Raw genomic sequence first — 16,702 nt, forward strand, 5'->3', positions numbered from 1 at the left:
CACTTCATCTCATGTTTAATAATCTTGTGGGATAGGTGCCATATCCGTTTTACATATAAAATACAGTATTCTGAACTACTTTGGAAATTATTTGAGATGACATCTGTTAGAAAGTGGTAGTTTCTGACTTACAACCCATTTGCATCTGACTTCAGAGTCTATTTTTTCTACTGCAACATTTTGTCTGTAATATAGCAGGATTCAAAATACGGTGGGGAAGTATATTACCTAATTTTCTGTGTATGGATCAGGTTTTACCCCCATGTACAAAATTTATAGAAAAGATAACTTAGATAACTATAGAAAAGATTAGTGAAAAAATTGACTAATCCAATTTCCCAGGAGTATTTTTCAAAATATGAAAGGATCTACTGTTACACCTTTCTAGAAACACACCCATGTATAGAGTGAACCATACCTATGGTCTGACTGGGCTGTGGCTCTCAGTTTGAAATAGTAATTCAGCCAAGCTTTGCAAGGACCCATAAAGAAGTCCACTTTTCTGGCTAGTGAAAATGTGTTCCCCTACATGCAGGAGGCCATCAGCATAATTATAATTTCTTTAAATGCGGGTTTTTTTCTTTTTTTAAATCCTCACCCAAGGACACTTTTTCATTGCTTTTAGAGAGGGAGAAAAGAAGGGAGAGAGAAACATTGATGTGAACCCTGCAGCCTTTTGGTACACGGGACAATGCTCCAACCAGCTGAGCCATCCCACCAGGGCAGTTTTTTTCCATTTCTAAGGTTGACTTTTTATTTTTTAGAACAGTCTTATTAGATTTACAGAAAAATTGGAAGATATTACAGAAGGTTCTCACATCTTCCTGCCACCCCCACACCCCATCTACACATAGTTATCTCTATTACTACATTTGTTACAATTAATAAAACAATATATTGATACATGATCATTAACTGAAATCTATACACATTTCCTTCACCTCCATCTAAGGTCCTCTTGGATTTAGAATTCCATCCAGGACACTACATTACATTTGATTGTCCTGTCTCCTTAGGCTCCTCTTGGTCGTGACATTTTCTCAGACTTTCTTTGTTTTTAATGACCTTCACAGTTTTGAGGAGTACTGCTCAGGTATCATTAGGATGCCCCTCTGTCGGGATCTGATATTTTTCTCGTGATAAGACTGGAGCTTTTGGAGTTATGGAAGGAAAGTTACAGTGTCATGTTTATCACATCATACCAAGGGTGCATGCTGTCAGCATGACTTGTCACTTGGTTGATGCTGCCCTTGATCACCTGGCCCAGGTATTGTCTCTCAGATGTCTGCACCATAATATTCCTCCTTTCCCCCCCTTCCATCCTGCCCTCTTTGAAAGAAGTCACTGTATATAGTCCGCCCTTAGAGGATGGGGGTTGTGCTCTATCTACCTCCTGTAGTGGAGTCGCTTCGGAATTTGTTTGGAATACTTCTGCATAGGAGATTTGTCTCTTTTTCATAGTTTTCTTTTTTTAAATAGATGAAATCAAATGTAACAGTTTAAAAATCTTAAGTGTCTTATACATAACATTCATCTTGCTTTTCAAAAATGTGGTATTATTAAAATAAATACATGTAAGCTTTATTTATAACTTCTATTCATACAACTTTTAAATTTTTATATATTTTTCTATTACAATTTTTTTCTATCAGCAATGCATACCTTAGAAGGTACACGTGAACTCTGAACTTTGCATCTTACAAGAGGTTCGAATGGTGTTACTGAATCTCAGGAACAGGAGTTTTATCTTAGTAATTTTTAAAATAAAGATTATTGACTCACAGAAGTGACCCCCCCCCCCCCGACCCAAGCATCTTCGATTATCTTTGTTTCGCTTGGTAAAATTCATTCTGCAAATACTCCTATTTTGTTTGTATACTGAGGAAGTGAGCACCTATCATGTATGTTCTACTGAGGCAAATGTCCAGACTGATCTAAATAGTATTTGATGAGATACAGGAATTGAACGTTGTCGACCTCTTCTACTTAGGAGGTACAGTGGATTGTATAGTTATCAGTGGATTGTAATTCGAAGCAGTAGTTCTGTATATATACATTCATGCATATTATTATATATTTAAGGATAAGAATGTGGCATATTGGTTTGTGGCTTTTGAAAAGTAGTGCATGATCTAAAGTAACATTGCAGTAGTTGCTTTGTTATTTACCAAGTGGAAACTTCATGCCCTCAGTGAGCCTTAGTTTTCATTTTATGTTTTTCTGCCAGCTGTATGAAGAATGAACTGGAAAACAAGATATTTTAAATGCTTTCTAGAACAAGGCCAGAGATAGATAATACTGGGAAATCCCAGTTTCTGGTGTGTTATTGTAGAAAATCTGTTCACTTTAGAGAATCCTGTCTGATGGTAGAGGTTTTCTGTGCTCTATTTTTGAGAGATCTCAAAGCAACCTCAAGATTGCATAGTGCTTTGTGGTTTTCAAAGTGTTTTCCTATGTGCTATCCCATTTCGGTCAGAAACAGGAAGTCCGAGTAGCCCTGTGCACAGGCTTCAGGCTTGTATGATCTCAGTGCTGAGCGGCATACTGATGGGAGGCGGGGGAGGGAAGCACTGGGACATAGAGATAAAGGACAGACCAAGAGAATGTTTTCTGCCCTGCAAACCTTGACCATTTTGCTTGGAAATTTACTGTAGAATAGGAGGTGCTGGCCAGCTTGGCAGTTGTATTCCCATAGTTGTCAGGGTGTGGCTGCATCTAGATGTGCTACTGCTGCTGTGGGTTCTTTGAAGGAAAGGTGTGTGAAGGTGGGAGTGGCCAGAAGACAGAAGGCTCTGACTCTCAGAGGGAGTCTGTCAGGATCTGATTGGAGAGATCATTGCAGCTTTCCTGCCTGTCTGTTGGTGTTGCGAATGATGCTGTTACAAGACAGTGCTTACTTTTTATGAGTGATCAGCAGCATTAATACCAGCGTACTCTTGTTCTCTCCAGTCTTGATGTTCATTTTAATTAATACCTTAATGCTATCAATTAACTCCCAGCCAGATGTCTGGCCATCAGGTCCTGTTATTGCAGATACTTGGTTAGAGGTGGACTTTAAAACTGCAAGAATAACTTCTCTACACTTAGTGGATACCCAGGCCCCTTCTGAGGTGTCTTGTCATTCATGGAGAGGATGTAGAACAGCAGCCTCCACAGTGAATATTACTGTTAGTATTTAGCCTACCTCTAAGGGCCCAGCTGAGGTTTGACCTCTTTAGCCATTTGTTGCTGCCTGGGCCAGGACCCATCGACCTTTTGGGGCTGCATTTAACAGTAGGTATCAGTGTTACCTGCTGACAGCGCCCATCCGCTTTCCTTGTAGCATGTGTCTCCTACCTTAGACTAGGGAGAATGTGGCCCCTGTATACTGTGCACCTCCACCACCCCATAGTATTCCTGCATTACCAGTATGGATGGACCTTACCTTGTTCCTCCATTGCCTCCTCTGTTTCATCACTTCTCTAGTGGAGGAACTAGAGAAGGAGATGAAGGAGGCCATGAAGGAGGAACAAGAGAGCTGTCCCTGCAGAGGATTTAGAGGAAAGGCTTAGTTTGTTGAGTGACTTATTTTTAAAGCTCAGGTCTGTATTCCATTGTACTTTATAAGATTTTTCTTGTGGCTTTCCCTTTTTTCTTGTTTCTTCCCCTTTTCTCTTTTTAAAAAATACTTATTTTTAAAGAGAAGGAAAGGGAGGGGGGAGAGAGAAACTTCGATGTAAAAGAGAAGCATCAATTGGTTGCCTATAGTACGCCCCCCAACTGGGACCAACCACACAATCCAGACATGTGCTGTGATCTGGAATCAAACAGTTGACCTTTTGCTTTGCAGGACAGCACCCAACCAACTGAGCCACACCAGTCAGGGCTCTCCTATTCTTTCATCATCTTTTCCTCTTTCTTCCTCTTTCTCCATGGCCACTGTAGGCTTGCCTTGGCTTTGCATTATTTGAAAGAAGTACTCAATCCTAAACAGGCTGGTTTTCTACCTAAAAAGATATTAAGACTTGGAAGAATTGGGAGAATTATCAATTTAAGTTTTATCACCATCATCTTGGATTATTTTGCCTTGGCTTAGTCGTAATATCTGTAACATACTCTGGAAACTGGTGTGGAAGATGCAAAGCTGTGGAAAGCCCGTGCCCTGTGTGTTTTGGAGTACCCTACAAAATCCTCGGTCTCCTGGACAGGCCCCTAGCTACCCCACAGGCTCCCCACAGGGAGTATTACTATGGTGAGGTCCTCTCTTTGTAGAGGCTGGCTCTGTTGACTTGAGCAGACTCTGAGTCCTCAGTTGTTACTCACTGCAAATAGCTAGACCTTCCAAGACTATAGACCTCAGGTGATTCAAGCACTGATTGTTTAAAATCAGAAACTCCATTGGATTTTAGGATTAAAAGGAACATTCAGGATCACCTAGAGGTAATCTAAATGCTTCATGTTTTATAGCTTAGGAGAACTAAGACTTAGACGACAAGAGATTTGTCTCAGCCACACATCTGATTAATGACAGAAACATTTTCCCCACAGACCTTAGCTTGATGCTTTTGCTTGTGAATTAATGCAGACTGCACCTTGGAGAGCTGGTGTATCTAACTATTGTGATCTTCGAAGTATGCCATCAGTGTTAGGGTGCTGGTTTTGTTGTTGGAAGTTTCCGTAGCAGTTGGCTGAATACAAATGAAACCCAAGGCCTCAAGCCTCCACAGTGATCCCCAGTCCTGTAACCTTCCCTGTAGGAGTTTCCTACCCTATTTTCTAAGTCACATTCTGGTCATATATTATCCAAGTGAAATACCATGAGAGTTGCTGAGTACTTTTACCCATCTCCCAGCTGTGATTTATCTGTCTAGGGGGAATGTTCAAACATCGGGGCTATGTATTTCCCTGAACTCTCTGACATTGACATTGTTGTAAGAGCGGAGTCCAGTGAGAAGGGCTGTGCACATGCCCAGGGTCTTCAGCCCAGTTCTCTTATTGCAAGTGATACTGGACGACCAGGCAATGCCTTTGGCATTGTGATCTGTTGCGTATTTCTACTTACTCTATATTTGCCAAGTTGAGGTACTGGAAGAATTCCAAGAGCAAGTGGGTGATAGCAGACAACTGAATACAGCCATGTGTCTTTCCATGAAAACTGCTTTTCTTGGCTTTCTCCCAACAATGGTAGGTTGCCAAGAGAAAATGTTTTTGGCTTTATGAATGATATGGCCATACTCTGGGTTAGTTCCGGCTCTTTACGTTATTGGAAAGAATGAATACTTCTGGCTCTTTAATTATTTGGCAATTTTTGTTCTTCGTGTACTAAATTGTGTTGTTTTTATAATCTTATATTAATTTCGTTGCTTTACATATATACCAAAGTGTGAAGAAAGATGCTCAAAACTTCAGGTTAATAAACTTGTCGAGTTAGGTTGAAGCTACATCTCAATTGGAGCATTTGTTGCTGTGTTGTGTCCCACTTAAAGTGGGAGTTGCATCAATTTCTGTTTCATAGGGATGTTCTTTCTTGTTTGATTCCTCTATGTTTTGATTTAAATTTCAACCCCTGAAAATTAGGCTAGGGTATTTTGATTATATATTGTTACTACTTTTGCTATATTTTAAGTTTGAAATGAACATTCTAAGTGTTTTTAAAGCTGGAAAACAATCTAGAATGAATACTTGGAAATGATTGTGATCTAGTAAGACACTTAGAAAATAATTGTCTATTAAAAGTGTTTCTGCAACTAGTAAATGATTGTTTTATTACACATTCATTTCATGTTCCTCTGAATTTGTCTCAGTCAAATGTTAGTAATTCAAATGATCTCTTCCTCTGATCCTACCTGTTTGAACCACTCCCCTCTATCACACGGCCTCTGGAAAATGTTCATTTAGTTTATCGTTACCTGAAGCATACTTCTGGAAGAAATTCTGTCTAGTAGTGTAAAGTGATTCTTCCCAAAACCAAATAATAATATCCTAGCCAACCCCTGTAGCACTTACTATTTGTCTGTCAGTTACTCTTCTTGGTGCTTTACATAGGTGAAGTTCTATAATCCTCACACAACCCTCAGAGGAGGTGCTATTATCTCCAATTTACAGGCGATGAAACCAAGATACAGAGAAGTTTAAGTAAATTGTCCAAAATCACGCATCTAGCAAGTGGCAGAGCCACTATCAGACCAGGCTAATATTCCTAGGGTCCACCCACTTAACCACAGCACTTACTGCCTCTCTGAATGAAATCTTACTGCGTCCGTGCTCCAGTAAAACTTTTGTTTGGTTTTTCAAAAACAGGCATTAATGTCTTGTCTTTGTAGACTGAGCCTTGTCTCTGTTGAGCGGTATCAAGTACCATGTGTGTGCAGGTCTGGGTGTGTTTGGAGGAATCACGATTCTGCTTTACAAGGAGGTGACAAGCTTCATGGCAGGGGTCAGGGACTCTGGACTGGGTGGTGAGGATGTTCTTAAGCTTTGTGGACCACCTTTTCCTTGTCCATGAAGTGATAGTTTTAACCCGTACTCTCTGAGGCCCTTCCATCTGAAAATGTTGTCCTTTCCAATTGTCCCTACTAAGCACATTGCTGAAGGTCATTTTTTGTTTGCTTCCTGTATATTTTATGATCTGCATCAGTAGCATCCCCCACAACTAACTATCTCCTTCCCTCCCTCCCTCCCTCCCTCTCTCTCTCTCTCTCTCTCTCTCTCTCTCTCTCTCTCTCTCTCAGTACTTCCTGTAATTGCTCTGTGGTGTGGTTTTAAGTATGTATCAAGGTGAGGAAAACTGAAGAATTCAGCTTTTAAAAAAAAACAGCGTGTTTAGTGGTCTCATCAAAACCACATCAAACTCAGCATTTGTTGCCTCTTCAAGCATTTCTGAAGGCCTGGCCAAATCTATGTAAAACCATGAAGTGGAAGCATCTTTCTGGCTGTCCTCCTCCAGTCCTATCGTATGCCCTTTGTCCTCCCATTCCAGATATTTTTGTCTGGTCTCACAGTATATCCCCATTAGCTTTTAGCTCATAAATAGTTATGATCTGATCCTTCTTGTGAATGTGCATTTCAAGAGACATTTGGAGATAATATTGGGGAGAGTTCATTTGTGAGGGAAGTTGTTTATGTGAGTGGTGGATGTCTTTGGATGAAAGAGTGTCTACCATATATGGCAGGGTTATGTGAGATCTGCAGGAAGGTCTTACCCTTCCCTAAGAGTTCTGAGATGCAGGCAGGGTAGGGGGTTCCTTATCCAGGGGCAGGTGTTCTTAATCATTAGGGGATCTTAGGGCCCCCTTTGAAGTGTAATAATGGACCTTTTCTCTCAAAAATGCACACTACAAAATTTGGACAGGCATAACCACCTTCCTTCCTTTCCACGCACTTGTGCACACAGACACACCAGTTTGCCATGACATTCCAGATAGTCCTTGGTACATAGCTCATCCCAGGACTGTTTGGGCTGCTGATAATGGGAGAGGATCCACAACCTGTGGTGGCCCTAACTGCAAAGAAAGCCTTTTTCTGTTCCCTCATCCTACAAAGAAGCAAGAAATGGATGCTTGGCTTGCCACAATTGTAGAAACCTGTTTTGGGGAGAAACTCCCATTTTGATGATCTGTTATACCCCCAAAAGTTTGCTCTAAACTTTTCAATATCAGTGTTATTTCTTCTTAAACCATAGTTAGTTTTTTGGTTTTCAGTTTACTACTTTATTTTTTGTTGCATTTTACTTAAACAGTCACTCCTTTTATAAAAAGTAATTTAGTAACAGGTACATTGTAAATGATTCAAGCAACTTTCCATTCATGTTTGTGAGTTAACAAGTTAGTTTTTTGTAAGACTTTTTAAAAAAATTATCAAGCTTACTACCTTATTTGATGAGGTAAGTTAGGTAAATAATAGAGATACCTCTGGGTTAATGAAAAGAATCTTCCTGTTCCTTGGGAGCCCAGAGCTGGTTTTCTTATTAGTGTATTGATAGCTGTCATATCATGACACAAGTAAAAAATGAAAATATTTTCCCCACATACTAGGACTGCAGAGGAAGTTGTTTGCAGTCAGAGATGACCACCGAGACTGATGAATCAGTATTTAAGCACACCAATTGGGAACTCTTTGGGTTGGGTTTTGGCCGGGACTTTGTACCAAAGCCAAGGGTTTGTTGCCCCAATGGATGTAGCATAGAAGACTGGTTTTACAGCCAGATGGGGCTCCCATATATGCAGTGATGGGACACAGAGCTACTATCAGCCTGTAAAATCAACTCCAGGGCATATTGTTTTCAAGCTTTTAGCATGGACAGTCCACTTGCATGCCTGTTCACTTCATATTTGTTCACTCTAACTAGTAGGTGATATCCTTATGGCAGATATTGAGAAGATAGAAAGGAGACTGTTAACGCCTGCCCCCTCCTAGTCCCATCTCCAACCGATGGTGACCTTCATTTGTGCCTGGCTTAGGTATCGGCCCACAGTTCTTTGATTGCTTCTGTCCTCAGTGCCAGCGTAGAGGTTCCCAAGGACTGCCTAATATGTGGTCTCTTCGAGTATTCATTTATTTGGTTCCTTCTACAAATACTAAAGCACCCACTCTGTGCTGGGGCCCATGGACACAGAGACATATGTTCCAGGAAGGCAACTTTTAGCCTGGTTTTGTATCCAAGACAGATTGAGGATGGATTGTCATAAGTATTATTATGATAGATAATGCTGTACAGTCGTGTAGTTTTTTGTACTTTCCATGGTATATCTGTAGTACATGTCTTCACCAGAGTAGAAGGAGCAGCATTGTCTATCCATCTTCTGTGGGTAGTTGTCGCTCACCTACTTGCAGACAGCTCAGGACTTCAGCAGTTTTTGATTGAGCCAAGTGTCACTAGAATTTGCTTTAGTTGCTATCTTTGTTTTGGTAATAAAGGCTAATGTAGGCCTTGTTTAGTTTTTTGCCAACTAATAGAGGTTTTCTCACTAGATCTCATGCTTTTGAATCATGCTAAGTCTAATACTTAATCCTTGTCCTTGAGTTGTGAGGGCAGGTAGGACTCCAGATTTGACACTAGTATTTTTTTTTTCCCTTCTTACTCAGTTTGTTCTTTCCTTGTAAACAGGGATTATAATACAGTGTCTTTATTCTCTTGTCGAAGTGATAGGCACAGACAGCAGACAAATATATTTGGTTTATAAGAATCCTTTTTTTTTTCCTCATGGGAAAACATGGTAGACCTATAAGGCATTCCTTAATTTAGATTTCATTATAGGAGAGCTTACATTTTTTGGTACTTAATGTAATTAGCTTTTCCTGTTTTCTGAAATTGAACTTAAATTAATGCTTAAAGGGGCTGTGGAAAAAACAAAGTAAAAGGAAATTGTAACATGTATGGGTTATTGCAGAATGAGGCAGAAGGTAAATGTAGGCTTTAATTTGTTCATATTTTATATAAATTTTATCAACACAGTTGCTTATTTCTGCTTTTCTGCTGTTTGGGTTTTATTGAAAAGATTACATGGTGGTTCTTAAGTAGCTTTAAATCAAATTCTGATAAACTTCAGTTGAAAATAAAGCCAAGTTTACTAAATTGTTATCAAATAACTGTCCAGAAATTAGAAGAAATATGTAGATTTCTATATCTTGAATTCACTATTTTGTTATGAGTATTGATGCTAAAAATATGTGTGTTAGTCTAGATTTGAGAATGTTTGATCTGATCAAAGGACAATGGATGAACAACAGAAATTAAGAAATCTAGAAGTCTCTAGAAGCTAACAGCTTTTATCCAAACTGCAGGCTAGAACTAGAGAAAGTCTTTCTGGTTCTACCAGGCCGTAAAGAGACAGTTTAGAACCTGGGGTGGAGGGACTACTTAGGAGGTAGGCAGCAGTGGACTGTTGGAGGACTGACCTTTGGTCTCTGCCCTATTAATTCTAGTCATTACAGAGAGGCTGGGATTGGCCCTGGACTGAGAGACCTGAGGCCTGACCTTAGAGTGTGGCCTTCTGCAGGTAGCCTGGACTTGCTTTGGTTCAGCTCTGGAATGTGTTTGTTGTTCTAGGCTGAGGAAAGGAGATTTTTCATATTTTTTAAATGTATAGTTAGTCCCCTGTGAGCTAGACTTTCCTTACCTTCCTTCCCTACCTGTCATCTGTTAGGTCATCAGATCTTTGACTTTGATTGTATCTTGCTTCTTGCCCCGTGAGGACTGAGACCATGTTGAGATAGTTTTCTTCACTATTGGATGGCCAAAAAGAAAAAGTGAAGAAAATTTCTGATGAAGCCTGTCAGTGTTCCAAAACAATCTGGAGCACCTTAGTTCAGACAGTTAGTGCTTTGCCCCAGAAGCTCACCAGGCAAGTAGTACCCAAGGGACCAGACAGACTGCACATTCACCCCATTTTTATCCTGGCAAGGTGATCATATGAATGTTGTCAAAAATATTTACAATGTTTTTGAAACATGTAGGGTGAACTTTGGGATCCACAGGATTCTTTTGGGAGTTCTTCGGTCTCTGAGTATTTATTTCCCTCTCTGCCCCAAAGGGGCAACTACCTTGGAGAGTTGGTGTGACTGAAAGGACAAGTTATCTCCTCTTCACTCTCCAGCCATCATCCACTTTGGTTCATTGATGTTAGAGACTTCCAAAGTGACCTGGATTTTCTTTGTCAAATTGGTGATGATGTAACAGGAGTGAGCTCCATGACAAGAAGTAGGAAATTGCCTCTGCACAGAGCCAGGCTTGGTGAACACAGGTATCACCTGCTTTTTGTTCATGTTATGCCACTTTGCTTTTATGACAGACCTACGATAGTACTTGTTTTCACTAACTGAAAGAAATTTGAAGAGGACTCATGTTTTTTTGTTTTTTGTTTTTAATGGTGAAAATAGCATTCAGCAGCAAGCCAGCACACACACCAAGCAGCGAGGGTAACCCAGCTAAGCTCCTTCCCCAGGAACCACACTCAGCATCTTAGCATCAGGCCACTGTAATCTTGAACTGTGTCTGTGAGCTCTGGGCTTTCTCTCTATTCATGTTGTTCATCTATTAACAAAATGTGTCCTAAGAAAAGGTATCAGAAAAGCCTAAGAAGCTCCTGAGGATGTTCAGTTTAGTGTAAAACTGGATATAATTAAGCATTTTGATTGTGGTGAAAATAAACACCTTTTGTGTGCACTGATCTTGCCTGTGTCCACCATTTGTACTATTTACATGCATGCAGAGAGCCAGAATCTCGAAAGCTGCCTACGTTACTGTTGGTTCTGCTAGTAGCAACGGATGCTCTCTTTTAATTGATATCCATTAATGGAGAAAATGAAAAGCCTGTTGCTTGAGTGGATTGGTGAAGAATGTGCAAAGTGTGGTGTGTATTTATATCATTCTTAACTTTTACTATATGTTAGTGTTATTTTAGGTTTTATGTCTTATTTGGTATGTTATTTTGGATGTCTGGGAACACTAAACAATTTTTCTATATAAATTAATGGCAATTTCTTTGCTTTATACCATTTTCGGTTTATGAAAGATTTCATAGGAACTCTACTTTCAGAAAACAGGGGAAACCTGTACTGGCTAACTGCAAGGATGAATTCAAAGAGGGGGGAATAGATGCATGTGTCTTATGAATATGTGGTCCTAGTAAGGATATTTTTAAATGAAATTTAAGAAATAGAAATTATAACTACATTTTTTCCCAGATACTTGTGAGCCTCTAAGAAAGGTGTTTCAGCAGATTGATTTTATGCAATAAAACAGAAATTCTGAGAGAAGTATTGCTACATGGAGTTTATTTAGTGGGCGTAATACTTTCTGAACATAGAAAGTCTTGCTTCAGATCTGAGTTTCAGTTAACAACTAAAAAAACCTAGCTGAGACTCAGAAATGCCCTTTATATTAATAGTTTTCTGAGCTACCATCTTGCCTTAGGTCATCAGAACTCAAAGTTGAACCTAATTAGTGGTCTTTTTAAAAAATTTATTTTTGTTTTATTCAAGTTAAATTTGCATTTCAGTGGAATTTAATTTATTTCTGTTTACTCAAGTAAAACAAATAGGGCAAAAGTGGCAGCTAGAATATGTTCACTTTCAGAAAGGTGAGAAATGGCCTGGGCTGATGTGGCTCTCAGTTGGTTGGAGTGTCATCCCGTAAGCCAAAAAGTTGGGGGTTTCATTCCCAGTCAGGGCATTTATGGGAAGGCAGCCAATCTATGTTTCTCTCTCACATCTCTCTCTTTCTCCTCTCCCTGCTTCTCTCTCTAAAAACGACAGGAAAAATGTCTTTGGGTGAGGATTTTTTTTTAAAAGATGAGAAATGACAGCTGTAAGAGCTACGTGTGGAAATCCACCTGTGTGTATGAAAATGCACAGACCAAGATCATTATCCTAGTTTGGTTTTATTTGTGTTTTTCATATGAACATTTCAGCAGAAAAGGGTCAATTATGTGGAGCATTGCTTTGTTTGCAACCTAGAATTTTAGAGCTGAAAGAAATAATGCAATTCATCTTGTTCAAGACACTTGTCTTAGCATGTAGAAGGGGAATCTTAAGTTACCCAGCATGAATGGGCTAGAGTGGCAGTCACCATGTGAGGCTGGTGGAAAGAACTGAGCCAGGATGTCTTGAATGGGAACACCTTCTTCTAGGAGGTCTTCTCTGGGTGGACCCCTTCCTCCCAGGGCTTTCTCTCTATGTTGTTCATCCATTAACAAAATGTGTCCTAAGGTACCAGTTTTCAAACATCAAATGTAGGGAAGAAAGTGGAGTGAGCAGTATACAGCAGGTGGGAAGTTACAACTTTATGAAATAGCAAAGGAAGCAGTGAGAAAAGCCAGCTTCTTAATGATTGGTTTCTTTTCCTCCAGAGGAGGCAGGTGAGCATCAGGATATCAATTTGGGGCTTCCCAAATTCTCTCCTGTGGGGGTTGGAGCTGTGGTGTCCATAGGGAATCCAGCCTGGCTCAGTTGACTAGAAGGGAATCCTGACTCATGTATTGGTTGCAGGCCCTTGCAGAGGCATAGGTTGGGATTCCTTCATCTTGCTCTTGCGTTAACTACTATACATTTTATTTCACTAATTTAAAAAATTGTTATGGAAAACGTCAAACTCATTTAATATTAGAGAGGATAGTATAACAAGCCCTCACAGGTGTCACCTGTCACCTGTTTGGGAGTTACCAACATGTGGCCAGTCCTTTGTCATCCAGGCTTTTTTCGTGTAAGTACCTCTTGCCTCACTAGGTTATTTTAAAGCAAATTCCAGACATTGTACCATTTTTTGTCAGTGTTTCTACTATGCATTTTGAACTAATGGAAAGTTAGTTTCAGTCCTATGAGGAAACCTGAAGGAAACTGTTTTCTTAGAGAGTAATTAAGATTAAGCTGAAGGAGCTCCCCCTTTGTCAGTGATTCTGGAGGGTTTTGTTGAGTATGGCCGAGGGTAAGGATGGGAATCTTTGGCTCTTGGGTGGCGTTTAGGAGGAGGAGACAATTGTAGCTGAGAACGCTTTATTAGTCTTCTGCTGCCTTAGTGTGTAGCTGTTTGAGCGAGTTGCTCTGTTCATGATTCTGACTGAACACTGAGAATGAACCTTTAGTTTATAATGGATATGAAGTTTTCGTAGGAAATAACACTTTGCTTCCCTGGGTCAAAGTGAGCATTTCTGAGGCCCTTTTATATGTTGTTCGAACAGCTGATGTTCCCTCTTTTTGTTTCAGATGGGAATAACTGGTAACACAAGTCCATTTGGACAACCCTTTAGTCAAACTGGAGGACAGCCAATGGGAGCCCCTGGAGTGAACCCCCAGTTATCCAGCAAACAGAATGTGGTCACTAGTTTGCCTCCCTTCCCTGCAGACATCAAGAATGCTTCAGTTACCAATGTGCCAAACATGGTAAGTTGCCCTTGACTTGACTTTCAGGTTCTTTACTGTGTGGATTTTATTGCGCTGATAGTAAAGATCTGGGACTAAAAGTGTGTTGTAGGTGATAGAAAAATAACCTATATTTCATATGAGTAGCTCTCTCTGAGTGAGTTTACATTTTCTAACATGAGCTGGCAATCAGAAGGCTAGGTAGAGATGATTTATCCAGTCCTCTCAGGCTTCCCTTTGTGCAGGGACAGAATTCATGGCTGTGAATCACTGTACTTTTCTCTTCAGAGTCACCTTCTTGATTTAGTAGTTGAGCCAAGAGAATCTGAGAGACAGGGTTTTCACACACTTTCTGTCTGTTAGTGGTTGAGGTTACTGGTAGAAGCCCATCGATTTGTGTTATAGTCAAACAAAGGACGTTTATCTTCTGAGGACTCGGTCATGTCTGTGAGATGTGGGTGTTGTGTCTAACTTGATAGATGGTTTCATGTGTCTTCATTCTCCCTAAGATTTCTCACCTATAAAATAGGGATTATCCTTGTAACCTCTTAGCCTAACTAACCAGGATATTATGGGAAAAATAGCTCCTTTTACACCACAGAATAGAATATACTTTAAATACAAACAATAAAGGGGGTGGGGTTTTCGTTTTGTTTTGTTTTGTTTTGTTTTGTTTTTTGTCAGACCTCACTGTACACTTGTAGCTGCTGAATATCTGATGTGCTTTTGGTGGCCAGCTGAGGCCAGAAACAGCCAACTAACTTTGTTCTTTCCAGGTTTGTTTCTGGGAACCTGCCCTTCCAGGATTGTCTAGTTTCAGCCACACACATCCAGAACCTAAGCAAAGCCCACTGCTCCCCTAGCTCGTCCCTCCTAGCTCTGGGGGCAGCAGTCCAAGTCCAGCACCCACATTCTCCCTAATCTCACCTGCCTTTCCGTTTCCATTTCTTAGTGGGGGGACAGTAACATGGACTCCAGTGCTGGCAGTCATCACCTGAGTTTGCTCAGTGACATGGAACACATTTTGGCTTCAGAGTAAGATCATTTGCTTCTTCACAGTTATCTTGTATTTCATAGTCTGGGAAAGTCTGACCTAATATTTTTCTTCTTTCTCTTTCCTAATCTTATCCAGCCCCAGTTTCTTATCCTTTCTCCTTTACTCACAACTTGGTGGCGGAATCCCTTTACTCCATAGTCCCCTGCCTTCCTGTGCTGATCCAGGGGACTGAATTTCTGAAAGTGGTACATTTGTCAGGGTCAAGTTCAAACTTAACTGTGAAGGGGCTTCTGGTTTCCTTCACCTCTGCCAGAGCTGGTGGGGACAGTGGGGAGAGCCCTTTGGTCTAGAGCAGGGTTTCTTTCTTCCTTAGCACTATTAACATTTGGGACTGGATCATTGTCTATGGTGGCAGCTGTCCTGCATATTGTGGGACATACAGCAACATTCCTGGCCTCCACCCACTGTACATGCTCATAGCACTCTCCCCTTCCACCTTTCTTCCTCCGCACAATGCCCCAAGTGAAACCCCTGCTCTGGGGAATGGTTAGGTGAGGCGGTAACAACAGCATTTCATTCTGTCTGTCTTTGTGACATCTAACAGAAATAAAACCAATTCTTTTCTTCTTTGTCTCTCTGTCTCCCTCTTCCTCTCTCCACCTATTTCCCCTAGCATCTACAGTGCTTTCTTAGCCGTCACTTTCCCACCGGGACACTTGTGGACTTCGTGAGAAATTCTCAGCAGGTACCTTTGGAGGGCAGACCTTGAGTGAGCTCTTCACACAGTTATAGGGGGATGAGAGAGCTCTGCCAGTGTGTGTGTCTGTGCCAGAGTGAGTCGGTCACAGCCTTCATGTTGTAGGGGCAGGAATGAGAGAGGGCTGAGCAGAGAGGTGGGACAGCCAGTGCACACAGTTCACCTGACATCTAAGTACCATCACATCCTGTGGTTTTCCTTATCCTCACAACAATCTCTTGGAAAGACAGTGTTATATGTCCCATTTTACAGATGAGGAAGTTGAGGTTCTCAGGGATTTTGGTTTGTTCAGGTTCTGCAGCTTCCTATCTACAAAGCCTAACATTCTCTGATGTCATGTTTTAGCTCCAAGTCCACTGGGAGTGCTTCACTAGACTGTGCTTATATGGTTTGTTTGCAGTTCCCCAAACATGTTTTGTGGTCTTCCTTAGATTTTCTAAATCGTATGTTGTCCTTTGGAATCATATATTTTGGCATAGTGAGGGCAAGCAGTTACCAAAAATCTTACGTCTCATTAATAAAGAAAAGAAAAGAAAAATACGAATCCTTGAATTTATTTGTGTGTTTTGTCATGCTATGAGGAGTAATCTTTTGATGCTCAACTGGATTCAGTATACCAAACAGTTAGGGTCAGGATTCTGAAGCCCCGTTTGAGCTCTTCATGGAATGGTTTAAGCCATTTGGTCATTAGCCAAGGAGCTCTTGCTTTTTTCCTTTCCTCATTTCTAGAGGATTCCAGCATCATTGGGTGGCGTTAAAAAGGGGGGATTTGGCCATTCCTTTAATTTGCCACATTTGTTGAATGCCCTTTCTGGGTCCAGGTGCACCTGGAGTGTAAGTGTGTGTGACATAGAGTTCATCCTCTTTCATGAAATGGGGGAGGTGGTGCTGGAGAAAAAAATAATAACACAGCACAAACTGCCCTAACAGGTCTAAGTAGTGCATAGTGGTTGATGTTGACACAGGAACCTCCTTAGATGGGGCCATAGGAGAAGACTGCACCATGAAGGGAGATTTGAGGGCAAGATCAGAAGGATGAGCAGAAGCCACAAAGGCCCCAGGGCACTGGGAGAACATTGGCTTGTGCAGGGACTGGCAGAAGTCCAATGGGA

The 16,702-nt window shown here is 40.8% G+C and overlaps 1 protein-coding gene across 1 annotated transcript in view; it reads left to right on the top strand.

The window, feature by feature from the left end:
• Positions 1-16,702, top strand: part of LOC114495032 (CREB binding protein) — a 157,134-nt gene that overhangs the window by 40,474 nt on the left and 99,958 nt on the right. The window contains exon 3 of the mRNA XM_028510221.2: positions 13,681-13,857. Coding sequence (XP_028366022.1) covers positions 13,681-13,857 — 177 coding nt within the window. The remainder of the gene's footprint in view (positions 1-13,680; positions 13,858-16,702) is intronic.

The sequence above is a fragment of the Phyllostomus discolor genome, chromosome 3 (assembly GCF_004126475.2).
Source record: "Phyllostomus discolor isolate MPI-MPIP mPhyDis1 chromosome 3, mPhyDis1.pri.v3, whole genome shotgun sequence".
In the NCBI taxonomy this organism is placed as follows: domain Eukaryota; kingdom Metazoa; phylum Chordata; class Mammalia; order Chiroptera; family Phyllostomidae; genus Phyllostomus; species Phyllostomus discolor.